Source organism: Parasteatoda tepidariorum, chromosome 4, assembly GCF_043381705.1.
Source record: "Parasteatoda tepidariorum isolate YZ-2023 chromosome 4, CAS_Ptep_4.0, whole genome shotgun sequence".
In the NCBI taxonomy this organism is placed as follows: domain Eukaryota; kingdom Metazoa; phylum Arthropoda; class Arachnida; order Araneae; family Theridiidae; genus Parasteatoda; species Parasteatoda tepidariorum.
Genome location: NC_092207.1, coordinates 7,971,072 through 7,998,651, shown reverse-complemented (window position 1 = coordinate 7,998,651; position 27,580 = coordinate 7,971,072). Strand labels below are relative to the sequence as shown.

Below are 27,580 nucleotides of genomic sequence, written 5' to 3'. Positions count from 1 at the left end.
CTTAATTTTATGCTGATGACAACCCAAACTTTTAGTATTATGCTGATGACAACCCGAAAATAATTTTATGCTGATGACAACCCAAACTTATTAATTTTATGCTGATGACAACCCAGACTTATTAATATTATGCTGATGACAACCCAAACTTATTAATATTATGCTGACGACAACCCAAACTTTTATCATTATGCTGATGACTATTTTTTTGTTCATATACAGCTATAAGTTAGAAATTATCACTGATGTTATCTTTAAAATATGTTATTTTTGATTAAATAATTACAATTTACAATCATATAAAACTAAAATTATTTAATTTATTTAATGAATTAATATTTGATTGAATTAATATTTGAATACGATATTGTGATATCATATATCTACTTTCATATTCATGTGATTTCAAAACCCATAATTGTTATTCATATTCATAGATTAGTACACAATTGTATGTCAACACATTATTTATTACCTTAAACTGTTATTATTAAAGGGTTGCGCTTGCGTAAAATTTACTATCGTGGAAATTCAGCTTTTTTGCTTTTTGGCTAATCTCATCCCTGCATTTAAAAAGAAAAGGTTACATTTTTTTCATAACATTGTTGTTTTTCCTAATGAATGCAAAATGATTAATTACTGATGTCTCTCTACAATCAAAGAGCGGAATTGACTGACTTTGTGTAAACAAAATTTGTATTGTAAAATCTAATTCTGCTTGAGTTAGTATTTATTCTGGATATCTGGAGATGCTAGGCAAAGTTAAATTATTTTTTAAAAAATTACCTAGGACAAAACATTAATGAGGAAGTGTTAATGGCATATCAAGTTAATGGGTCAAAAAATAAGTTTCAGTCTTGAAATTTTTTTTGGGTGGCACCCATGGTTGCATTGTCTAAAATTCAACTTGAATTTAAAATGAAGTTTATATGCATATTATGTTCGCACATTTTGCTACATGTTTGTTATATAAACATGGAGTGTAGCATTGTTAAAAAGTGCTTAAAGGTGCCTATTTTCGTTTTATAAAAGCCCTGAAAGGTGCTTTTTTCATTAGGTTTTTTAAAAAGTGCTTAATTTTCCCTTTTCAAAAATTAGATTTTTTTTCTTTATCATGTCAATTTTCGCCACGTTCGCCAAAAGCGTGCTTTTTACATTATTCTATTCACCGTTTTCACAATTGATTCAACCACAAACTGTTTTGGCTTACTGTCGGTCCATAGCGTGAAAGCGCCAATCGTTTTAAATATCTTTTGAGTGCTTGAAAAGTACTTAAAAGGTGCTTATTTTTTGTTGAAAGATTTGGCTACGCACCTAGATAAAGCTGAATTTTTACAATAATAATCTCTGCCTCACTGTGTTAAGAGATTTATAAATATTCTGCTATTAGACATGTGTGAAATATGCATCTACATGCATATTGACAAACTCTTGCCATCACTGTAGTATGAATTAAATATTAGTAAGGTATATTATAACACAAATCAAATTCTTGGTATACCTTTAATCAAATTTTAAAAAAGTGATAATGGACATTAAAATTGAGCTTTTTTATTTTTGATGTTAGGTACTTAGTTTTTTGTATGCCATTGATATATATGTGATGCATTAAATACTGAGTTCCATCAAAAAGTATTGAAAATTTTAATGATATAGTAAAAGTAACGTTTCTTTTAATTGCATGTTAAAAAAAACTTTTTTAACTTCTTGAAATATATGAGTTTCTTTAAGTACTGTCATAAAGACTTTTTCAAAACAAATGTTGCACAATTTTATTTGTAAATATGCAGTCCTAAAAGAAAAAACCTTACTGCAGCATTACAACCGCAAGTGTTAAAAAAAAAAATTTAGTGAAAGAAGTTTTAAAAGATAATTATTTTCTGTGTTTAAATTTAATGTGTTTCTTTCTAAAAAGACATTTTTATTTTAGGTAGAAGTAGCTAAAGTACTGTTGAAAGAAAATGGTGTAAATTTGCATCTAACTGTTGTTGATACACCTGGTTTTGGTGACAATGTTGATAATTCAGAATGGTAATACTTTTACTTGAAATTGTAAATTGTGTGAAAACTTTAAACAAGGCTTTCTCTCATTATCGCACACTTTCTTGGGGCAGTATCTGTTATCCACATTAATCATATTAGTTGATACTTATTTTAATTTAGCAAAAATATACAATTTGTGCTAAAAAAAAGTTTTTTTAATTTAGAAAAAAGAATTACTTTTAAAAAAGGAACAAAATAGACACGCTTAATGTTTTTTTCATTTCTTACTATTTACTCCCTGGTACTACGATTTACTGGTAAACACCCCTAAAAATTCTACTCTGAAGTCATCTGTCTTATGTTTTCACTCAATAATTCCTTATTCCCTTCCTCTACCTCATTTCTTCTCTTCCAATTTTTTTTATTACTTTAATTATAATGCGATCAAACATCACTTATTTTTCTGTTACTCTTTGAAAAATACTCTCTACAAATTTTCCATGTAGCCTTGTTTTAACAAATTTTTATAACTTCTTCCTCTCAAGAATTTATTTTGAAAAAATCCAATTGATGCATTTAAACCTATTGTGTCATTGATCATACTCTTCTCTTAAGCTAAATCATTAATGACAGCTTAAATAATTAATAATGGAATTTTTTTAATAATATTTTCTAGAACTTATTATTTATTGAAATGAAAAATGGAGTATTTTTTAACCAATTTTTATTATTTTCCTGTTCATTAATTTTTCATTATTCTGCTATTAATAACATATGATATTTGGTAAGCGGTAATTTCAATCTCTAGAGATCTTTCAATCCGCCCCTTCAAATTTGAAATTTTGACTGTATTTAATGTCTCAGGGCCCACGCTATGCATTCGCCATCTCACCAAATTCGATAAAATTATAAATTTGGCAAAACAAATTGTGTTTCAGTGAAAGTATTGAGACGTTTTTTTTTTCTACTGGAAAAAATATATATATTCCCCTGAAAATTACATCAATATGATCTTAAATTAGAATTATATTAAATCTAGATAATGGAGAACCAGAAAGATTCTATAAGCATAAAAAAAAATACAGATTAATACGTTCGTTGCTGGATCCTGTGATATTGTGTGACAAACTCTTTCCTACAGCTTGTGTCAATAAAGTAGATTAAGTGGTATCTAGATGCATATTTATCTGTCAACTAATTTTTCAGAAAATATGTGTTCCCATGACAATAAAATACTGTTTATTAAAAATAACTCACTGTAAAATTTGAAAATTAAAATGGTTACTTAAATACGAAAATTTATGTTTAATGGTTACCACTTTTCAATGATAAATTTAGTCTGACTACCTGCACTCGACTGACATTGAATGGATTAAATCCCCCCTCCCTGAATTTCGATTAAAAAAATTCTCTTCAAATAGTATAAAAACCGATAAAACAGAATTAAATTATTCAAATATCTTATCTTCTACTGTGATCCCTTTTTTTTTTCTGGATGATTACAATTGCGACTTTAAAAAGCGCGAGACTGTAAAAAAATTTTTTATTAAGAAATAGGAAGGATTTAAAAAATGAACAGTTTTATTTAAACGGAAATATATTTAAAAGATAGTCAGAATCTAAAATAACATTAAATGCTATCCTTATATTGCTGCTCCAGTTTTAGAAGTTATCAAAAATTAACCTTAACCTTATTTCATTTCCTCAAAAACGGTAAAATATATACATTTTTCCACCTCTCTAACATTCATTTCTCATTTACTTCTTCCCAACAGTAAAATGACTCTTGTTTTGAATTAATTAAAATAGTTCAATAGTTTCTGCATTTTCTGCCATTCCCGCTAAGACTCAAATCTTTTGCATTCCATAAATCTATAAATTAAATTTTATTCCCCATTTTGTGATTACTCAAATATGCATTGTATTGCATTTAACACTGTTTCGTGATAATAATTAAAAAAAATTGGATATTACGGAAGGAAGAATCTATAGGAATAATAATAGACTTATCGATAGCAGTCGACTTGTGCACCCGATATAGCAGAAATTTGCTATTTATATTAATCAAAAAATAGGGGTTTTCTTATACACCGGATTATAAAGCAAACTATTAAGAATTTTTAAGTTTAGAAAATCGCGAAAAATCTCGCGAATAAGTAACTCATGCCTGCTAAAGTAAAACTTTTTGAGATGGTTTGATATTGCCATTTTTTGTGAAAATATATTATAGCTGTAGTTTATTACTCGTAAAAAATATCTGAAACAATTTTTTTGGTATGTTTCTCTTAAATAGTTTTTCTTAACCAAAATAAAATATGTAAAAATTCTAGAAATTCAAATAATCTGCATTAAGTGTTGTTCTTTACCTTGTTGAAAATAGTGGACCATAAATGTGCCTTTTATTTTGCTGTTCTTTTATTATTTTTGTCAAATATTTGTCATTCTCCCTATTAAATTCATTTGTTTTTTTTTTATCAGGTCATTTACTCACCTGTATAATCTAGAAAAATCATCAAAATTTTATTTCTATAGGGAAGGTTGAAAAAATTTAAAACTGAATTATTTAAAAAAAATTTTTCACTCTTTCGTGCAATAAATTCTTTTTGCAACTTCATATAATATTTCAGTTTTGGGTAAGCAGTATCAATTACTTTTAACTACTTCAAAAAAATTTTTATCATAAATTANTATTCTTATTTTGTGATGTTTGCTAATGTTAATCATTTTAAGAGATTGATTTGAATAACAATCAATGATTGCTACACCTCTGTTTTATCCTGCTTCCAAGTTGAAATGAAGGAACTTATGCCTAACATGAAGAATCACTTTATTATGTAATATAAAATGTAGTTATAAAATAGAAAATGATCAATAAATCTATCTTCTAATTTTTTCACATTAAAAAAGATTTTTAAATATGTATGCAAGCTGAGTGTGTTTTTATTTTGTTTTTGAAATATTACTCTTTGTCAATTCTTTATTAGGTATAATCTGTCATCATTATAGTAAAAGTTTCTTTACTTATCTATAAACTTTGTGATTTTCTTTCATATAACCTCCTAAATACTTATTTCTTTTTTGTGAAAAAATTTTTTATTTATAAAGTAAGATGGAATAATTTATAAAAAGGATATGATCGTAAGTTATTTAAAAGATAAGAAATAACAATAAAAAATACTAGCATAAATCAATTACTGATATTTTGTACTAAATATAAGTGTAGTTGATGCTCGATAACTCTTGTCCAGCTTATGATAATGGCCATTCTACATGAGGTCATTTTATTAAGAGTTCACAAAAATACCATAATGATTTACTCATAGCTAAAACATTAGACTAATTTTAACAAAGCAATGCTTTACCTTAATAAAAATTAAGTGAGTTACAGAAGAATTAATAATGATGATAAAACTTGTTTTTTATAATTAAAATATATGCATAAAAGTACCCTCTAACAGAAAACAGAGCAGAAAAGTAATACATTGTAGGTGAAAAATACATTGAAAATGATAAGTCAATATCAATATGGGAATATAACTACAAAGACCACATATTTGATTTGGAAAACAAGTAACTAAAGGGACTAGCATCTTACAAAATGAGTGAACTAAATTTTCGAACAAGGAAAGTATGACTTATAAAACTTTGTGTCTTTTGAAACGAAGTTTTTACTGAATTTGAATGTATTGTGTGGAATGCATACAGGACTTAGATAAATAATATCAGTTTGAAGAAGTCCTTATATCACAAACTTTTATCCATAAATCACAACTACCTAGGTTAAAAATTTAGGGAGTCATTCAAAAATAATTAAATAATCAAAAATAATTAAATAATTCCTTTCAAACTTTGGATGTTATATTGCAATGAACAGTTTAGTTTTAACGTCATAATGAGTGTTGCATTTGAATCTCAAATGGGATGATAAATGTGAGTTATGGCTTCTATGGAATAATAAATGGAATTTTATGTGTCATATGTTATATTGTTATTATATTAGAATTGTTGTTGTAATGAGAGTCGTATTAAAGAGCTTAGAGTGTACATATTTTTTATCTTTTAATACTATTTTAAAAAAGAAAATCAAAAGTGAGCTATTGGAAAGTTTTTTTTTTTTTTTTAATGAAAAAGTCAGAAAAATATGTTGCTGATGTAAAATAGGCATACTTTTAATGTTTTTTAAAAAATTTCTCTTTGATTGATTTGTATCTGTTTGTTGCAGTTGGCAGCCTATTATAGACTTTATTGAAAATAAATTTGAAGACTATCTAAATGGTGAATCTAGAGTTCATAGGAGTTTTGCACCAGATAGTAGAATACACTGTTGTCTATATTTTATAGCTCCATCTGGTCATGGGTGAGTAAACTAAACTTAACTGAAATTAGTTATGTACTGTGCATGATGATGTGACTAATTTCCAAGATTGATTTAGTGAATAAAAAATAATAATGTCAATGTTGGCTAGAAAATTAGTTCTATTATGTATAGAGACATCAAGAAGCTATTTACAAATCAGATCTTTTTAAAAAAAAAGTTTAAAAAAATAAAAAGAAGAAAAAAATTATTTTATATAAAAACATCATCCGCAGGGATGAGTTTGGTCTCCAATATAGAAATGTTTAGCCCTACTTGACAACCTTGCTATTGAAAGGAAAAATGTTTTACTTCATTTAAATCTGCAATTATTGTAGTTTTTATATTTTTTAAAAGATTTTAAAAAATCCCTATGTATAGAATATTGTACTTATTGTATAATGAACAATGAATTGCATAATATTGAATTTCTTAAAATCTACTAATTTTTTAAGTATTTAATTTTTTTTTCTTCCTATTAATTAACTGTTTTTAAGAATTTCTTCAGAATTGAATACCTGAATTTGATTGTGTATACACTAGTCATTACTATTACTGCATAATCACAATTTTAAAAAGGAATCAGTCTTAGAATAAGAAATAGCATTATGCAAATATTGGTAATCGGAGAAATTTATTTTGATGAGACGAATGAAAATGAGGAATTTGTCTAGTATCTTAAGCTTCCTAACCATTAAGCATTGAAACTTGAAAGCATAATTTGTTTTTGATACAGATGATATTAGTTTTTATTTCGACCCTTTACAGCAGTAAATGTATTTTAAAAATATGAGATTTATTGTAAAAGAATAGATTTATTGTAAAAAGGGTTTGTGTCTTTCATGTTATGTCTCTCAAAAAGCAATATCTTTTAATATATAAGTGTTTTAAAAGCTTTTCTGCTTCAGAGATCTGTATTTCACTTGCAATAAAGTTAAATTTTTAAAAAATTTAAATGCATAATCTGTAGTGGCTCAAGGGGTAAAGTTCTTGTCTCTAAATGAGTTGACCCAGGTTTGAATCACAGAAATGGCTATAAATTCTGCTCCCGGCTCTCACAGACCACAGTGCTGGTGTGACAAGAAATATCCTCAATAGATCGCGGATTAGAATTCCCTTACTCTCAGGTTAACAGTGGAAGGTTTTTGTGATTTTCTTCTCCATGGAATGCAAATGCAGATTAGCCCAATCAAAGAGTTTCCATGAAGGCTAGTCGGTCCCACTGCCTGATCAGAGTTCTCTTATCTTCCAGGTTTTATTCAAAATTGCATGTGTACTTGGTTTAAAATAGTTCACTTCTGAAATTTCATCTTCTACAATCTATCTAACGTACTGGTTTAAGGCTTTATCATTTTAACTCCAAGTAGAATCTGTAATGGTATGTAAAGTATGAGAGATTAATTTGAATAGCAATCTATGATTGCTTCACTTCTGTTTTATCTTGCTTCCAAGTGAAGATACTTATGCTTAATAAGGGGGACCACTTTATCTAATTATCACCCACTTTTTCTTATATTTTTAAAGCATTATAAAATGTTATTCTTATTTTGTGATGTTTGCTAATGTTAATCATTTTAAGAGATTGATTTGAATAACAATCAATGATTGCTACACCTCTGTTTTATCCTGCTTCCAAGTTGAAATGAAGGAACTTATGCCTAACATGAAGAATCACTTTATCTCATCTGATTGTAAAGCATTATAAAATGTTATTCATTTTAAGAGATTGATTTGAATAACAATCAATGATTTCTTCACTTGTTTTAACTTGCTTCCAAGTGAAGGAACTTATGCCCAACACGAAGAATCACTTTATCTCATCTTACCTTAAAGCATTATAAGAGGAATGTGAAGATTAGCTGTCTATGAGAAAAGGATCTTAATAAATGTATTTAACTACCCACCTTATCATTGATTAAACAAAATGTTGATGTTTTACAAACCTATACAAAATCTATTCCATCTTACTGCAATGTTACCATTAATACAATTTTCTGTGCATAATTGCATAATTTTTGTTTGCATCTGTTAAAAGCATATTTTAGTTATTTGCTTCGATGCAATCATAACGTAATACTTTTGATTTTTCCTCTAACAGCTTGAAACCTTTAGATGTTGAATTTATGAAGAGATTACATGACAAAGTGAACATTGTTCCTGTTATTGCTAAAGCTGACACAATGACTCCAGAAGAGTGTGCCACATTTAAAAAATCTGTAAGCATTTATTCCCTTTCTATTTTTCAATGCCATATTTATATTTCAAATTGAATTATAACTCTACTGAATTATCCCAGGCAGTGTTGCCACTCCATAGGGAAAAACCTGGAAAATACATGAAATTTAAAAAATCATCTGAAATAACAGGGAAAATGCTGAGAATTTTGAATTATTACTTAAAAACTGGGAATTTCATCTTTTAAAAAATGCAGAGCAATCAAAGCTCAATTTATGGGATATTTAAAGATGATAGTTCAGCTAAATTAAATTATTTAATTTAAGATAGCATTATTTCTTTTATGTTGAGCTGTTCCTTATTTTTTGAAGTTTTTCAAGCAACTGAAACCATCATTATCCTCATATAGCACACAGGAGCTCAGTAAGATTTTTTTACAGATATGAGGGTAACCCTGCCTGGTTTTCCGATTTAACCCTCACACAGCAAAGCTTTTTCATTAACATCAATGGGGAAGTGGAAACCCCATTAGTTTTTATTAAAATATTATGGACGCTGTTATTTTTATACTATTTGATAATGAAAATGTTGTGATAAATCAATATTGGACCTAATACAATTTAATCAATGCAGAATTTGTTAATATAAATTTACATTGTCAATGTTTGTGTAAACAGATTACTTAATTTACATTCTCACTAAGTCTAACCAATTATGGACCCCACTACAATTTTCTATACATATCTTCTCAAAAACATTCTTTTTGATTAGTTGACCTTTCTAAATTGTATAAATGTTTGTAAGTATATTCTTTATTATTTGTTGAAATATCATTACACACAGCAATGAGATGAAAATAGTAACATAAACAACAAAATAAAAGCATGTTTTTAATGTGAATGCTAAATAAGTTCAATTTTGGACATGACAATCCAAAAAAAAAAAGCTTTAAGTTTGAAATTTTCTAAAGGCGGAATGATAAAAAAAAAAAAAAAAAAAAAAAAAAAAAAAAAATGATTTCTAACACATATTGATACTTAAAATTTAGTTTATATATTACAAAATGCCAAAAATATTTTTTATTTAATATTTGGGAATCTTTTTTTTTTGTAGGCTAAATTTTATTAGTTAAAAGTTTAGTTAATTATAAAAGAAAGATTAAGTTATAGGGTGAACATTAATTGTAAATTATTAACATAAATAGTAACATTATTTATTGATGGGATGTGAATGCATGTTGACATTGATTGTTCATGATGTGTTCATTCATTTATAATTATTAATTAAATTTAATGAGAATTTTCACTTTTTCATTAAATCTTAAATTACATATTTGGAAAGCTAAGAAAACTAAAAATTGTTACCTATTTCACACATTTCAGAAGCAAAAAGTGCAAGAAAGATAAAAGTTTATTTTTTGTACATTGTAATACATATAAAGGATTCATACATTTTAAAATACAAATCGCATGGCATTTCAATCTATGAATATGAAGTTCTGTTCATTGTCTTTTAAACAAATTATGCGTTTATTTAAAATTAAAAACTAATTGCATAGTGTATTATGCCTTAAGTTTTACAAAGAGTTTTTTTACTCGCCTAATCAATATGCAATTCATTATACATTTAGAAGGCAGAAAAATGACTGAAATAGTTATTCACAGGTCCATTTCTTTCAGTTATCTATTTGATAAAAATCAAGCAATATTTTTTAGTAGTATTTCTATATCTTATTATTGTAGTTAGGATATATATGTATGCATGTATGTCGACTGGCTTTTTTCTTTAAAAAATTTGTGCTGGTGAACCCTGGCTTTGGAGTTGTATTCACAATTTCTTAAGAGTCTGAATAAATGCTTTATGAACACCTCCTTGACTAGATTTATGTTATCTTTTTGTTTTAACCCAGCTTTGTTAAAAAACAGTGGTAAATTTATTAAAAGAAAAAAGGAATTTTAAGTGGAGAATCGATCATTTAAAGCTTCCTTTTAATTTGTGTGGGGGAAACAGTCAAAAATTACCATCTTCCAAAATATTTCACATGATCAATATCATTTTCTCTATTTTCTATATTTCTATTTTCTATATTTCGATTCTTTAGTAGTGAAATAGCTTCACAATATTTTCGGTTATGGATAAAGCAAACAATTAACATGCTTTGAAAAATAATGGAGATATACTTTTTCTTTTTTAGAAATTAAAATAATAAAAAACTTTTCTCAAATTTTGAAAAGTGCTTTTGGAGATAGTCCTTTTTGAAGGAGAGTATATTTTTAAAAGATTAAAAATGATGTTTCTGCGCATAAATGACTGTACGCGCTTGCCCGTTATAGGAGTGTCTGCTTTCCAAAGAGAATATATAATGATTTATTCATAGAAGATTCATGGGAAATTGAAAAGAAACTCCATAATTATAAGCAACCATTTTGTAGGAGTGTTCGTAATGTAAGGTTTCACCGTATAAGTAGTAAATATTCCTCCCTATATAAAGTTATGTATGTCTAAGTTATGTAAAGTTATGTCTAGTTATGTATTAGTGTAATATAGTTTTGCATTTTATTTCTGTTTATTGACTGTAAAAAAAAGATTTCTATATGTGCTGTTTTTGAACTCCAAGTAAAAATTAGAAAGGACAAAGAAAATAATAGTAAATAAAATTATACAGTAGGGAACCAATTATCCGGAACGATCGGGACCATCGATATTCCGGATAACTGATTTTTCCGGTTTTCTGAATCTCTACAAAAAGCCGTTTTTTTTATTGTTAAACCCAACTAAAAAAAGAAAAAAATTGGAAATAATCTTAAAAAGAAGAAAAAACGATGAAGTAATACACTAATGATTATTTACAAAATGATGGTAAGGTAAACAGCTTTAAAAAAAAAAACGAAAAATCCTAAAATCTTATGAGGAAAAAAATTTTTTTTTTAAAAAAAAGCGGGAAAACTAATCGAATTTCGTTCCGGTTTTTTGGTTTTCCGGTTTTCTGATTTCCGGATAACGGGTTCTGTACTGTATAAGAAATCTTGACATGCCTAATTATTATGTTGTTCCTGCAAAAACATGAACAATTTAAGTTCTATTCTCTTTTTAGGTTTCCAAAAAAAAAAACTTAATATTAATTCTTATATTAGTACATCAGGTTTAAGTACTTGTTGCCACAATTAAGCTTCACTAGCATTGATAATAATTTGGTGAATTTTCACACTTGGCACTTGTTTTCAAAGTGATTTTCAAGATAATAAAAAATACAACAAAATTTTGGCTGCCATATTGAAAGGAAGGGTTGAGTGTGGAATTTTTAATGGAAGTTTAAATAACTTTTATGGAATAATAAATGGGATGTTTTGTATTGGAGATTTTATTGGAAGAGTCCTTTTGCAATGTAGTGAAGTTTGTGTTTAGTACAATTGCTAAATTGTAGTAAAGAGCTTAGACTGTATGCTATACACCCTCAGAATTTTTAGAAAACTAAATTTGAGGACTAAATATGAATGTTTCAAACTGAGCAAGAATGCACCAGTACACACTTAAAAAATCATTTAACTTACTGAATTTATTTAATTACTTTTTATTGACCGTAAAATTGCATACCTTAATCCACTTAATTTTTGATAAAACTATTTACAAGTTTGTATGTTATAAAAAATACTATGTGATGAAATGAAAGAGAATTGATATTAAATAAATTTGTCTTTTGTATGCTTATTATTCTTTTCAAAAAATGTAGCAATTATGTTTGCAAAAAAAAAGAAAGAAAATTGTTTAAAAATTTCCAAATTTTCTTACTTTGCAATAATTTTTGTTGCTTTTTAATCATATTACTAAATTTTAATTTTTTCTTTAAAGATTCTGGGAGAAATTGCGCGAAACAAAATTAACATATATGAATTTCCTGACTGTGATGATGAAGAAGAAAATAAACTACTCAGGCGGTTAAGAGTAAGTATTGTATATTTGTATTCAGTTAAACTTCAACTCAATTAGTTGTTCTAAAACATTCTCTTCTCTTCGAAGGATCGTGTACCATTTGCTGTTGTAGGAAGTAATACAGTGATTGAAGTAAATGGAAAAAGATTAAGGGGGAGACGGTATCCTTGGGGTGTTGCGGAGGGTGAGTACTTTGTTCTAAATACCATCAAGAATTCATTTAATGAATACTGGATGTTATAGAAATAAATTTCCTGCTTGTTTATTAATTTTTGCTCCGTCAGTTATTCAATCAATGCATCATTCAAATACAGCGGATTTAGAAATTCTAACAGAATTATGCATGCTGTTTATATTCAAAATTTGTCCAAAAAAAGTGCTTTAAGAATTGCCATATGATTTATTTTTTCTTTCCAAAATATATTATTACTTAAGTTATTTTGTTCTAAAGAATACTTAAACTGCAATGATGCATAACTTTTTTTGAATTACAGATCTTGAATGCTAGAAAATATCTTATTGGAGGCCAAATTTAAGTGATGAAATGCTGTAATGTTGAAAGATTAGGGTGTCTTTGATTATAATATTTAAAAATAATATGGCTTACTTGTAATCATGTGGTACTAATTCTTTTCCTCCAACATCAAAAATACAAATATTTCTAATCAAATTTTGTTTTATAATTGGAAAAGAATAAAACTGTTTTATATAAACAAATTAAGATATGGGATTTCAATGCAAAATACTTAAGGCTTCATAAATTGTTAAAAATGTGGGAAACTGCACAATTTTCGTTTGCTGATATAATCGTTGAACATATTTATTTTTTAGCACACTATCAAATTGCAGCAAATATCAAAGCATTAACTGGATAAACTTAATAGTTTTTTTCCCACTTCTTATAAATACGTGGTGTATCCACTCAGAAAGTTTATAGAAAGACTTTTGATCTGCTGCCTAAACGACAGTTCAATTCAGAGACATTATACTTGCAGAAAGATTTTTGCAATTTGTTCTTCTAAGAAGTTTTACCCAAAACAGCAAAATTGAATGCTTACTAATGTTCAGAATTATACATATCTAAAAAAAGATAACTCTAGTGCAATTTTATCAACCAGTATTATACTTTATGAAAGCTGCAACTAGAGAATGCTACTTACAAAAAAAAAGTGTTCAAGAATATTCTAACTTGGATTTAATCGATTTCTGAAATTCAGAGGTAGTCTCAGTGATATTTCAGGAACTTACAAACTAAACAAAGTTATGTCTGCCTAATTGTGAAATTGCTGTGTCCTGTTTCAAACAAATTTTTAATAAACAAAGTTTGCAAAATAGTTCATCTTCTAGAATAATTTCACTTCACTTTAATAATCATTGTGATGTTAAGTATGGATATTAAGTAAATTAGTTAAAATCTTTGCTGCAATTATTGAAAATTTTTAATTAAGGCAAATAAGATAATAAAAAGTGTCTTTTTTTTCCTTTCAAATCCAATTATTCCTCAAAAGTTTTCTAAATTATCCAAAACTTCTCTACTTAATCTTAAATAATTATCGCACCCTTGTGGTGTTTTTTATAGAGCCTTATTTATATGTGTCGGTAAATTGAAGAAAAATTCACTTGCCTTGCATTTTATTTTATTGGAAAAACAATTATTTTTCATACAATTACTAATGTGGAGGTGATTTTGAAACTATTATTTATTTTTCTCTAATTTATAATTTTAGAATTCTTTTTTTTTTCTAAACTAAATATGGTGTAGCTCTTTAGGTATGTATATTTTCCTTTGTTAAATATTTTTCATTATTTTTTTTTATCTTTGTTATACTAAATGATATCTTTCTCTTCAAAGAAACAATTTTAAATACTACTTAAAATGTCATAGGTTTGCTCTCTTGTTTGAATGCAATTGAAAATAACTTGAAAGATGACTTCTTAATAGTTTAATGAAAAAAATTTTGTTTTTCATGATGTTATACTTGTTTCATTACAGTTGAAAACATGGAGCATTGTGACTTTCTTGCTCTTAGGGATATGCTTATTAGGTGAGATGATATTTTTGTTTTGTTCTGCATTGATACAAATGACTTATTATAAATAATTGTAATATGTACACCAACAAGGAATTTTTTTAAACAATATTTTCTCCCAGTTTTAAGAAGTCTTATTTCTCTTTTTTATGTTTTTAAGAATAAAAATATTTTTTGTCAGTGTTTTATTAGGAATTATTTTAGCAGCTCTTTTGAATAATAAAATTTTTAAAAAAAGTATGAGTAACTTTTCAAACATTGAAAAGCAAAACAAAGAATGAGAAGAGCTGGACAAAGATGAGTAAAACTTAAACTAACAATGGTTATTAAAATATGCTAAAAGGTATTATTACCTGTTACTATAGAGCCTTTCGAAAAACACCTCTAAGAAAATAATCAATGCTAGCTTTGAATTTACTATTGAAATTACCTTGAATTTATTAAGTACAATAGAACCTTGATGGATTATATCTCTTGGAGCAAATACAGAACAGCAGAAAATATAAAATTTTAGCTTTAAAATGTATAATGTAAAGTACTAAAGAAGCAATAAATTTGAAAACTAATAAATTTACGCTAAGTATTAGAAATTTAATTGAAAAAATTATGTACTTACTGTAAAACATATTTAATATGTAATTTTTAATGGAAGTNAGGGGTGCAAAATATGTCTAATCGCAGTAATGAGGTTTGGGAAAAGTTCAGGCCGTCCTGGTGAAATTTATTAGTTAATTTTAATAAAAATCCAAAATTTTTTATTCTGAAAAAAATTTGCGATATTATAAAATTTTTCTCTAAAATAAAATAAAATCTAGTCTATATAATCCTGATATTTTTACTATTATGTTATTAAACGGAAATTAGCATTGATTAGATTAATTATTTCTTGGTGCACTTTTTTTTTTGCAGATATTACTACAACTTTTCACATGGTTTTCTTTTCAATATACTGATGTTTTAGTACAAAATTATTGTAAAAAGAATATAATATGTTAGAAATGAGTTCTACTTTTTTTGCATTTCTGATTTCTGAATTTACTTTCATATCTTCAAATTATAATTTGTTTAATTTGAAATTCATTAAACTCCTGCTTGAAAATTCAGATCTCTATGTTAATTTCATTTTTGACCAAGAACTGTGGGGAACCAAAACCAACTGAAATTTTAACACTAATATCATTCCAAATATACGTTTCTTCCTCCATTCCAGATATGTGTTTCTAGATCAGTAAAAGATAACAATTGTTAATCATCTATAAGACATATTTTTATACCACATAGTAACATCTTTTAAATAAATCACTGTAACAAAACACATTACCTAAAATTATTATTTTTTAAGACTATACCTTAAAAAATTTTAAGAAAATATAGTGTTACATCTTTTAGTTTTACAATACTATGAGTATATTCAACTACAACTATGAGTTTTCAATCAAAACGTAAAACAATTAAAGAATTGTTTTGCAAGAAAGCATAAGTTTTCATGATAAAATGGTTCACAAAAATTTCTTGCATGATGCACTTGGGATAGCAAAAATGTTTCCAATTCTTGAGAAATTTGAAAAGGGCCATTTCAAAACTAATCCAGAAATCATAACAGTATTCTAATATCCAGATAAAAGGTTTTGTACTGTATTTTAATATCTGTGTTTTTTATTGATAAGACCCAAGCAGGAAGGTTTCATTTATATTTTGTTTATTTTCCTTTTTTTTAGAAAATAACTTAGTTTAGTAATTCTTTATCATACAATGAAATTTTAAATATTGACGCTTTGATAATGCTTTTTGTTTTTTTTTTGCCTTTTTTTTTAAATGTAGAACACATATGCAAGATCTAAAAGAAATTACAAATAATGTGCATTATGAAAATTATCGTTGTAAGAAACTAACAGCATTTACTGATGGAAAACCTGTGCGAATATCAAATAAGTATGTATTTACACTTTCATGTATCATTATAATATCTTTAAATTTATTGAAAAATATGCATATAAAATTTGTATGTAATTTTGTTTTATGCTGTATCAAGTTCTAACATTGAAAAGTACCAGTTTATTTCTTGTTTTCTAATGTTGATCTTGTCCCCCTAAATGACTCAATGACAACCTGTAAATTATCATGATATATATTTGTCCTAAAAAATTTGCCCTTAATCTAAATAGAGTAAATAATTCAATTTATAAATGTCAAATATATTTATTATGTTATATGCAGGGTATCCGCGACCTGGAAAGTTATGGGAAATCATGGAAAGTCATGAATTTCTGTAATGAACTAAATTCGTCATGAAATGTCATGATTTTAACTATTTTTTTATACAAGTCATGGATTTAGGTCGCCGAAAAATCTGATTTTTAAAATGGAATCCCCCCCCCTCCAATTTCATGATGTTCTGACTATTTGAATTTGTAACAATATCCCCACTCAGTCATATTTTATTAAAATATAAAATGTTTCATCACGTTCTTTAAAAACTATGGTGTTCTTTCAAAAAATCAAAGAAAAAACATCATTTCTAGAAATATCTTTTAAGCTTCTGTGATTTCAGAATTTTTATTATTATTTATCTATTTTTTTTATTTTAACAATTTAAAATTCTAGCTGAAGCAAGCCAGTCATTGGCGAATATTTTAAATTCCGAAATGAGAACAGAAAAATCAGGAGTATTTCTTTCTTTTCCAATGAACAAGAAAAGTATCTTTAGAATATAGTTCTGCAGAAAAAAAGATTATTCGCTTTTGTATTTTTTTTTCCTTCGGCTTTTTTATTGCTCCAACTCTTTCTTTACTCTGTTTTTTAAATTTAAATATGAAGATGCAGAGTATAACAGTTTGGTTATACCTATCATTTCAATTGATGTTATTGTAATGCTTTTTTAGATTTATTGTTGTGTTTTTGTCGGAGAAAATAGTAACTTCATTAAGCCATGAAAATCCTTTGAATTAGTCATGGATTTAAAAATCTAAAATCTAGCAGATACCCTGTATTTATTTTACAGCCACTTGAATGGATCCTAAGCTTCATGCTCTCAAAAATAAAACCTTAAATGGTGTATATTACTAATGCAATGCCTCAGGAACACTGCGGGCCAGCCTAAAAGTTTACATGAAGTGTAATTAGTTACTGATTTGATTAAAATTATTACTAATTTTCTATCAATTCTGATGATTACGTAATAAAATCCAGGTTTGTTTTTGTCAATAGCTATTGCTGGTTGAAGTAAATTAATATACAAGGTTGCCACTACACAGGGAGAATAGGGAAAACCTGAAAAATACAGGGAATTTAAAAATCACCTGAAATAACAAGGAAAACGAAGGGAATTTTGATTTTTTTTCTTTACAAGCTGGGATAATACAGAGAATTTCGTTTCTTAATTTTGTCTTTTAAAAAATGGTGACCACTCAAAGCGTAATCTATGGGGCATTTAAACATGATATTTCAGCTATACTAAACTATTCCATTTACTATAGCATTATTTAAGTATGTTCAGCTGTTTTCCTAGCAATTAAAACTAATAAATATAGTTAGCCCAATATAGCTCACACAAGAGCACAATAATTGTAGTTTTCTCTTAATATATTGTGTATTATATGTACAGGGAAAACACAGTGAATTTTTTTTTCCAGATTTGAGGGACAACCCTGATATATATATAATGCTGCTTTAATTGTTATGAATGATTGTTATTCAGATTATGCAAATTTATGTCTTAATTTAAGCTTAGCTTTCCAGGTGCTATAGCATTCAGCAATTCTACTGTAGCATGTACGGTTACCATAGTTCATAACTACTAAGTCACATATTAATAGGTTTCATAGTTTTATTACAGTACTATTTTTAAAAAAATTGTTGCTTGTGTACTGAAATAACCTCATTTATAACATTCATTTTTATTTCAAGGAATTTTTTTAATATTTTCTGCATTATTAGTTATGTGGATTTTTTGTATTCATCATTTTATTTATAAAATTATTTTAACAGTTTATGCCCTCAAAGGATATTAAATACCTTTATGGTATTTTGGTAAGTATTTTTATGGCTACAATTTTAACTGTTAAAATATATCCTATAATAAGTATCGAATGGAGATAACAAAGTAAAATTACTCAAAATATTCTTTTCTACTTTAATTGAAAACACATGATATAAATAAGTATTCAGTTTATATATCTTAATTATTATTATTATTAATTTGTATTTTTTTTTTCTTTTACAATTGAGTGAAATCAAATCACAGTCAAACTTTTTAGAGCATTATTACCATCTCTCACATATTTTATCAGCAAGTAAAGTAAAAAGTTGGTCCAAAGAAAAAAAACATATTAGAAACATAATTTATTTCATTTGTTACTACTCACCAATATAGGAAAAATTATTTTCAAATGACTTGTATATTATAAAATTTGAAATACAATTTGCAAAAATTTTATAGTCATATATTATATATTCTATTAAATATATAATTCATATATTTTGCTTTGGCTATATTAATACAATATTGAAAAGCACTATTATTTTGCTGCTGTATTATCGTGTGAGCTAGCAAGATCATATTTTGTTGTTGTGTTTTCTGGCCTTTTTTTTTTATAAAGTTTTTACAAATTTTAATTATTTTGTTTTGTTTTTTTATGTAGATGTATATATATAGTATATGTGTGTGTGTGTATATATATATATATACAGGGCTCGAAAAACCGCCCGTTCTCGGCGGTCGAAAGTTCCTCGCTGGCAATGAATTTCTCGAATCCGACGCCCGCACGGATGGCCATTTTCCCGTTAATGTATGTGATACATTACTGTAGAATGTAATCCTAGTGACTACTAATTCANAAATTATTTTCAAATGACTTGTTTATTATAAAATTTGAAATACAATTTGCAAAAATTTTATAGTCATATATTATATATTCTATTAAATATATAATTCATATGTTTTGCTTTGGCTATATTAATACAATATTAAAAAGCACTATTATTTTGCTGCTGTATTATCGTGTGAGCTGACAAGATCATATTTTGTTGTTGTTGTATTTTCTGGCCTTTTTTTTTAATAAAGTTTTTACAAATTTTAATTATTTTGTATTTTTTTATATAGATGTATAGATATAGTATATATGTGTATGTGTGTATATATATGTATATACAGGGCTCGAAAAACCGCCCGTTTTTGGCGGTCGAAAGTTCCCCGCTGGCAACGAATTTCTCGAATCCGACACCCGCACGGACGGCCATTTTCCCGTTAATGTTCGTGATACATTACTGTATAATGTAATCCTAGTGACTACTAATTCATTGTGCAATTTATATAGATGTTTGTAATAAATAAGAAAAAATTATATTTTTATTTATTTAGAAACTATATGGGTTAGTTTCAAAGGAGGACGGGTACATTGTTGGACAAGCCGTCCTTGGGGACCGGTAAATTTTCTGAGTTTTTTCGAGCCCTGTATGTATATATATAGTGTTTGTGTGTGTGTATATATTTTTGTATGGAAAAAATACTATTATCTGAGTGTTATTTGTAGTTAATGGTTGAAATTTATTAATGTTTACCTACCTTTTTTGGAAATTTTAGTCTAACATTGTAAGGTTTAGTTACAGGTGGATCAAAATTCAAATTAAATCTGGATTTTATTTTTGTACATGATTGTGCAAAATTTATTAATAACAATTTACTACTTATTAATAAAAGTTTGGGTACCTATTCAGCTAGGATTTTAATAATTTGATTTTAAATTTAAAAGCATGGCAAAGAATTTAAATTTTTTATCTGTTTATTATCCAGGTATCACTAATGAATTTGTTACTAAAACTGCTGATAAAAATAAAGAGTATTATTGAGAATTTAATTTCTTGTATCTTTTTTTATGAGTTGTAATTATAGGGCTGTGCAAACTTTTGTGGAAAAGAGTTACGGGAGAAAATAGTTTACATTCCAAATCCTTAACTACTACCTAATGATTTTAATTTTCTCTTTATCAATGCTCTACTGTTTTTAAATGTTTAATAGGTGTTTTTTTTTCGTGGTTTTTAGAAATTTAAATTCCCTGATCTTATTCAAGTTGGTTCTCATAGAAATAACATCAATGTCTTTGAATTTTTCTTTTGCATTTGCTCAGTATTTTTGTCTGTCCTAGAATTGGAATCTGTCGTGAATCTCTTCTAAATCCAGTACTATTTGTACTAGGGTACTGAAATTTGGAGAACAATTTTAGCCCTTGATCCTAAGAATCATTTAAAAATTTCAACTAATCAGTTCAAAAGAGATGTTTGTAAAATGCTTTTTTTCTATTGCTTTAGCATTAGCCATTATTATAAATTAAACAGTAGGTGTTTTTGTTTAGAAATTTATTCCCCTTTCTTTAGTATTTAAATATTTTTCACAAGCTCAATGATCAATGTAAATAGCACGACTACATCACCAAAATGGTATTTCTAAATTTATCTGTTTATTTTGTTTGTAGTTGTGATTTTAGAACGTGATTTTATAGAATTAACGAATTCAAAATCCTCAGTAATTGAAATAAAGAAAAAGTTACATATTTAAAAGCAATGTTAATAGAGAAAATGTACTGATTTGTTTAGGGGAACTGTGTAAAAGTGCTTTGTTATTATCGATGCCAATAATGCTTAGTTAATTTCAGTAATTATTACTACTGATATTATTGTGATTAGTGCTGTTTTTAATTGGTTCAGAGTATACTAATATAAACATAACTTACAAGCACTGTTGTCATAGTTTTTTTTACTGCTCATTCAAAGGAACAAGTATCATATAAAAATACTTGATTGTGCTAAATTTTGATTACCTTGAGTTGGCCTTGAGCAACAGCATCATGCGTAATGACTCTGATTACACTTATTCTTTATTTTAATGGGATGAACGTTAAAAAAAAACTGATTTGTTTAATCTAATAACGTAAATCCACTAAAAGGATCAATAAATGAAGGGAAAAAATGAAAATATATTAGTTTTATTAATTTTGCTTGTTTTATGACTTCCACTTTTGTGAATAATTCATAGTTTTGATCAGAGCTGTGGAGTTGAAATGTTTGATTTAACTCTTAACTCCAGAATTTCTTGGGAGTTCTTCTCCAATTTGACTCTGACTTATACTCGATTAAAATTTCAACTAAATCCCATGAAAGTATTAATTGGTACGATACCATCGTATTGGAACTTTCTCCTCTTAAAACTACATGTTGAAATCTGTGACTGTTTAAAACAGATTAATTATTATTATTATTTTTTTTTTTGAAAAAAAAAAAAGTTTATACTAACTTTAATTAATAGGAATCCATTAGCCCAAATGGAAGAAGAAAAAAAAGAACACGAATTAAAAATGAAAAAGATGGAACAAGAAAGAGAAGTGCTTTTTGAACAGAAAGTACAGGAAAAATTCCAGAAATTGAAAGACTCTGAAGCAGATGTAAGTCTATTTGGGTTGTTTTTTTTTAACAGTTGTTTGTGTGGTTAAAATTTTCCTTGCTAAGAGATTTCATTTTATTGTATTTTTGGTTGTATGGTGAAATATGCATTTCAGTAATGTATTTAAATAAGAATTCAGTTTCATGAGTAAGTACTAAAGTTGTAAATATATATTATATTCACTCATGTTGATTTTATTTCATTGAACTTTTAGCAATTTAAAATTTTTATAAGAAATAAAAATACTCTGTTCTGAAGTTGTTTAAAATATAAATTTTATTTTATTTTCCCTTCCTTTTTAATTTTATTCTGTTGTAATTTTTAATATATAAGACAAATTTTATTTTAAAAATAGCTTAATATTTTATAGGATTTACATAGAATAGTTTCATACTTAATGTCAAAACACGACCATAAACCAATTTTGTTATTGGATTAAAAAGCTATTTTTATCAAATTAATCTTTTGAGAAAAAGACAACTTGATCAAAAACGCCCTGCATTCCCAGGGCGTATAAAAATCGTGATCGGCTTGTATATTGTTTTCTTTCCATGCCCAAATAGGAATAGAATGCAAAATACCAATGAATTACAAATTTTTAGATGACTGTACAAGATTCCGTCGTTTCTGGATTACTACAAACATAATTTATCCAATATTATTGCCAATTTAGTGCTTACTGAAATTCTGACTACTCCTAAGATTAACTAGAACACTAAAATTTTAATTCACATTTTTTTCGAATGACAAAACTAGTTCTTTTTGTTTCCTAACTGTTAAAGACAGAATTTGCCTAATAATATAGCTGAAGGAAATTTACCCTCAATTGAAATTCTAACAACTCTAAAGTTAGCTAAAACATTAAAATTTTAGCTAACTCTCTTTGCAAGAGGACGTTTAAAGTTTCCTGTTTCTTAAATTTTGTGCATTTTGTTAGTTCAATTCAACTTCTCTCACTTGAATAATTTTTACAATAAAAAAAAAGAGGTAAGGATTTATTTATTTTTTTAAAATAAAATTTTCAATTGATACTATGCAGCAAAAATTCAGCAAAAAAAAAAAAAGACTTTTTTCTTTTTTTTTTCCCTAAAAATTTCATTTTAACATGAAACGAGTTTAGCCATCAAAATAATTATTTTTGTTATCTGTGGATAGAATGGGATAAAATATGAAATTAAAAGAATAAGATAATGTACCCAACTTTCTAACAATTACTTTTGCAAAGGTTTTTTCAAGGTGTCGTCATAAGATTACAGTTTGTATTTTTTTTAGGTATTTTGAATTATTTAGACACTATTAATGATCAAATCAAACATGTCCAATTGGTGCTACTTGAAACGAATTTTTTCTAAACCGTTTATGTTTTGAAAACAGGAAGGCAAACTTACATTTTCTTAAATAAAAACTGATTAAAAATAACATACAGTAAAACTTATTAAAAATACTCTGTAGTGACTGCCCTTACTTATATCCTTCTCAACTCTTAAGGAGGGATTGCTTGGATAATCATTATTTATTAGGATAATCATTATTTATAATGTTTTTACAATTATTATAGCTTGAAAAACGCAACGAACAAATGAAGAGAAGTTTAGAAGCGCAGCACAAAGAGTTAGAAGAGAAAAGACTGGCTTTTGAAAGGGAAAAAGCTAATTTTGAAGCTATAAACAAAGAGGAAGAAACCATTAGGCGCATGTCCATCGATATAAAGGAGTGAGTAAATATTTCACTTTTTATTGTTATCTATGTTGTTGTTGTTTTAATGGATAAAAGGACCAACAGTATTAAAAACAAAACTCATTAGCTTTTGATTTTAAAAAAATGAAGAACCTCGATTTTACAGTGGTCAACGGACTGCTCAAGAATGTTGTAAATACCACAGATGTTAAAACTCCGTTGAAAATTTAAATATAATTTGTTTAGTCATAAAGGAAACATTATTTTGATGGAAAGAAATCTGCCATTTTTGTAAGTTAAACTTTTTTTTTTTAAGTTCACAATGAACTTTTCAACAATTTCATCTATTTCTTTTTCCATTTAGAAAATAATCATCCTCTGCAGTACAACTCTTACTTCATTAAATGATTCCCATTCCATAATTTAAATTACAAGTCATCAGATCATCGTAAATAATCCATTCTGTTCTGATACAGTCTTTAGGAAATTTCCCACATAGGCAATATTAAGTTTTAAATCTTCAAACATGCTTATTTTCCTTTTTTGTTGAAGGTTAAAGGTTATTACAAGACAACTGGTCAGTATTTCGGGGAAATAGTATTAGAAGATACTCAAAGTACTAGGATTTTTTTCCCTTACATTATTGATATAGGAATCAAAAACGGGTGACGATGTAAAGTTGTTAAAAGTGGGAAATCGTTATTCACAGGTAACAATAAATACGAATTTTATAGTAACTTTTTATGAACATTGAACTCTGAGTTTAATTTTTTTAATGCAGCTATATAGAAAACTTTATTTCCAAAGAATTGATTATTTTTCTGAATTTATTAAATTTTTAAAATTGGAAGGACTCAATCTTCAAAATATTCAGAAGTGCATTTTTTAAGATCATACACCACCTATGATTTCCCCCTAAGTAGAAGAAAAATATATCTGCATGTTAAGCTGATACCTAGCAGAAATACCAGTACTTATCTTGAAACAGCTAAGGGACAAATTAATATTAAATGCCAATTTTCGAAGAAGAAAAAACGTGTCTTATTTCCATATTATCCCAAACAACACCAATTTTCCCTACCATTTCTTGAACCAACAACTTCACTATTATCTTATTCTTATATATTGCTGTATTATTTAACAGTTATTTGAAGAAAAAAAATTTAATGTTTTCAGCCCAAGTGATTCAAAAGAGAAGAAAAAGGAAAAGAAAAAAGGTTTATTTTAGTTGTAAATAATCAGTTTAGAAAATTTCATCTTCATGATCTGAATAATTTTTTTGTAAACGCTGTTGCCTGTTGCGAAAATCAAATGGAATCTTCTGTTTTTGTCCAGGTCTGGAGTGTACAGAAAACTTGACAAAACATCATTCAGTAACTTTTGCAGTTTATTTACTTTTTTTTCTAATTGTGTTTTGAATTTATTTAATGGAAAATTTGGAGTGCATAGAGTGAAAGACATTTGCTGTACTCATGTTGTTCAATTCAGAGACTGATCCCTATTATTATTTTTAAATGACTGAAAGCTTAAAAAAAAAAATTTCTTAACATTATTGAATCTAAATTTGATTTATATTGTGATATTTCTTTTTATACTTTTAATATTTTGTTTGCTTTTAATGACTTGTGACTGTCTTCATGTAATTTTTTTTTTCATCATAGCATCTAAATTGTAAGATTTTTAAATTTTAAAGAGCTTAGTTTTTAAAAATATTAACTATTACTGAGTGAGTATGAAACAAAAATTTTATTCTTTAAAAGTGTAATGAAGGTAATCACACGATGCTGTGTAGAAATTTCTCCTCGATATACAATTTTCTTATAGAACAACAAATAAAAGGATGTCTTAAAGTGTCAAAAACATTCAAATGGATCGAGGGTGCGTAGAGTTTTTAAAAAGTGCTTAAAGGTGCTTATTTTTTATTTACATTTTTTGAAAGTCCTTAAAGGTGTTTTTTTTTTTTTTATTCGGGGTTTGTAANAAAGCCCTTAAAGGTGTTTTTTTTACTCGGGGTTTGTAAAAAGTGCTTAATTTTCTATCTTTTAAAAACAGATTTTCTCTTTGCCGTGTCAATTGTCGTTTGAAATTACAAAAATGCAGGATTTTCACAATTTTATCCGCAATATTTATCAGAAACTAGTTATTTTATTGTGGTTGTGTGAAAATGTTTTTGAATTTTATTCATTTTATGTTCATAAATTAAGAACGTTAAACTATAGAAAAAAATAATTTTTATTATTGCACAGATTCTAATTAGGATTTTTCTTTTGGAAAGTGATTAAAAATATTTTTTAAGTGCTTAAAAAGTACTTAAAAGGTGCTTATTTTTTGTTGAAAAATCTGGCTACGCACCCTGGGATCATAAACATTCTCGAGGTGATGTTTTTTTTTTGTGTGTGTCTGTTTTGTCAAAATAACAATTAACCTCTTCCATCTCTATTATGTCATTTTTTATTTTTGAAAACAAATTTTCCCCCTCCCTATATTTTGGTTTTATATGATTTTAAGGATTTCTCTTATTCCAAATGAAATGTGCCTATATGAAACATAAAGTCTAAATTGCCCCCCCCCCCTAGAATGAATACTTAAAAATTAATGCAGGAAATTTAGTTGTCCTTTGATGCATTAGATTAGGTATTAAACTTTTGCTGGTGCGACTAGTGGACCAGAATGACGAGATTCTCCGAACGAAGCAAAGAGTTTAAATATTTTATGTTTTTCTGTTTATTTTCCCATAGCTGTTAACTTTTATAATTTTCGTAAAAAATGTTTTCAGATGGTAGTAAAGAGTCATATTTATTTGAATTTTACCTGCATTTAAAAAACTTTGAAGCTCGAATATTGGATAATTTCGAGATGTATTGTGTTTGTCAGCTTGATTTTAAATCGTATTATCCAACCAATAATGACAAGAGCAAAAAGTTTGCAGTCACTGGAAATAATTTTCAGTGTTCAAAAGTTGACAGCTATGTTATCAAATTCTGGAGTTTGTACATATGATTCTGTTTTATCAGATAATGTAACGTTCTTTCAAAATTTTTGTTAATATCTGAAATGGGATTTTAAGCAGTTGACAAATTTTTTTTAAAACATTTTCTGCAGGGAAATAAGAGACTGATTTTGTTGCCATTAAGAACTTAGAAAGGTTTGTTCAGAGTGTAAAAAAAGTGATCACCCTGAAGAATTTTTGATGTAATGATTACATTGATTTTAGTTTTCACGTATCTTGACAATTCGAAGGTCTAATCTTAATAATCAGCTAATTAATTAATCCAGGCGATATTTTAAGTTACAAATTAGACAACAGCAAAAAAACGGAATTTTTACTGAATAAACATACATTTATATTTTGGCAAATGTATATTCTTTACCCTCAAAATATGGGGAAAGGGTACTTCACTCTGGAAAATATGGTCTGAATATTAAATTTTTAAATTTATTTTTTAGTAAACAAATTCTAAGAAAATTGTATATTTAAAATTTGATGTCTATTCAGCTAATTTTGTTCGAAGTTTGTATACAAATTAAAATACTTTATTTATTCTTAAATGAGTTAATAATAAATAATTGTCTAATAAACTTTCAACCACTCTCCTAACTTTAGACCACATTTTCCAAATTGCTGCTACCCCTAAGTGTTTTGAACGATAACAGGGTTGCCACTCAACAGGGAGAATAGAAAAAACCTGGAAAATACAGGGAATTTAAAAATCACCAAAATTAACAAGGAATTTTGAGATTTTCTTTACTAACTGGGAAAATAAAGGGAGTTTTGTTTTTTATTTTCGTCTTTCAAATAATGGTGACCACTCAAAGCGCAGATGGGATATATAAAGAAGATATACTAAACTACTATATGCAACGTACAAAATATTACTTTTCTTTAGTTATACTAAATTATTTAACATTATAATTTAGTTATACAGCGTAAAACTATTATACTTTTCTTCAGTTATACTAAACTATTTCATTTACTATAGCATTGTTTAAGTAAAA

The 27,580-nt window shown here is 26.9% G+C and overlaps 1 protein-coding gene across 2 annotated transcripts in view; it reads left to right on the top strand.

Moving 5' to 3' along the window:
• The window catches only part of LOC107439592 (septin-7), a 69,611-nt gene extending 43,570 nt beyond the window's left edge, over window positions 1–26,041 (top strand). Inside the window, exons 5-15 of one of the 2 annotated variants that reach the window (XM_043049945.2) lie at window positions 1,931–2,031; window positions 6,206–6,340; window positions 8,436–8,553; window positions 12,362–12,454; window positions 12,530–12,626; window positions 14,436–14,487; window positions 16,294–16,404; window positions 18,460–18,501; window positions 21,773–21,908; window positions 23,466–23,620; window positions 24,761–26,041. In XM_043049945.2, the coding sequence (XP_042905879.1) occupies window positions 1,931–2,031; window positions 6,206–6,340; window positions 8,436–8,553; window positions 12,362–12,454; window positions 12,530–12,626; window positions 14,436–14,487; window positions 16,294–16,404; window positions 18,460–18,501; window positions 21,773–21,908; window positions 23,466–23,620; window positions 24,761–24,812 (1,092 nt within the window). In that variant the 3' untranslated portion in view covers window positions 24,813–26,041. The remainder of the gene's footprint in view (window positions 1–1,930; window positions 2,032–6,205; window positions 6,341–8,435; window positions 8,554–12,361; window positions 12,455–12,529; window positions 12,627–14,435; window positions 14,488–16,293; window positions 16,405–18,459; window positions 18,502–21,772; window positions 21,909–23,465; window positions 23,621–24,760) is intronic. The other variant, XM_016052241.3, reaches the window with a different exon arrangement.
• Window positions 26,042–27,580: the final 1,539 nt, after the last annotated feature.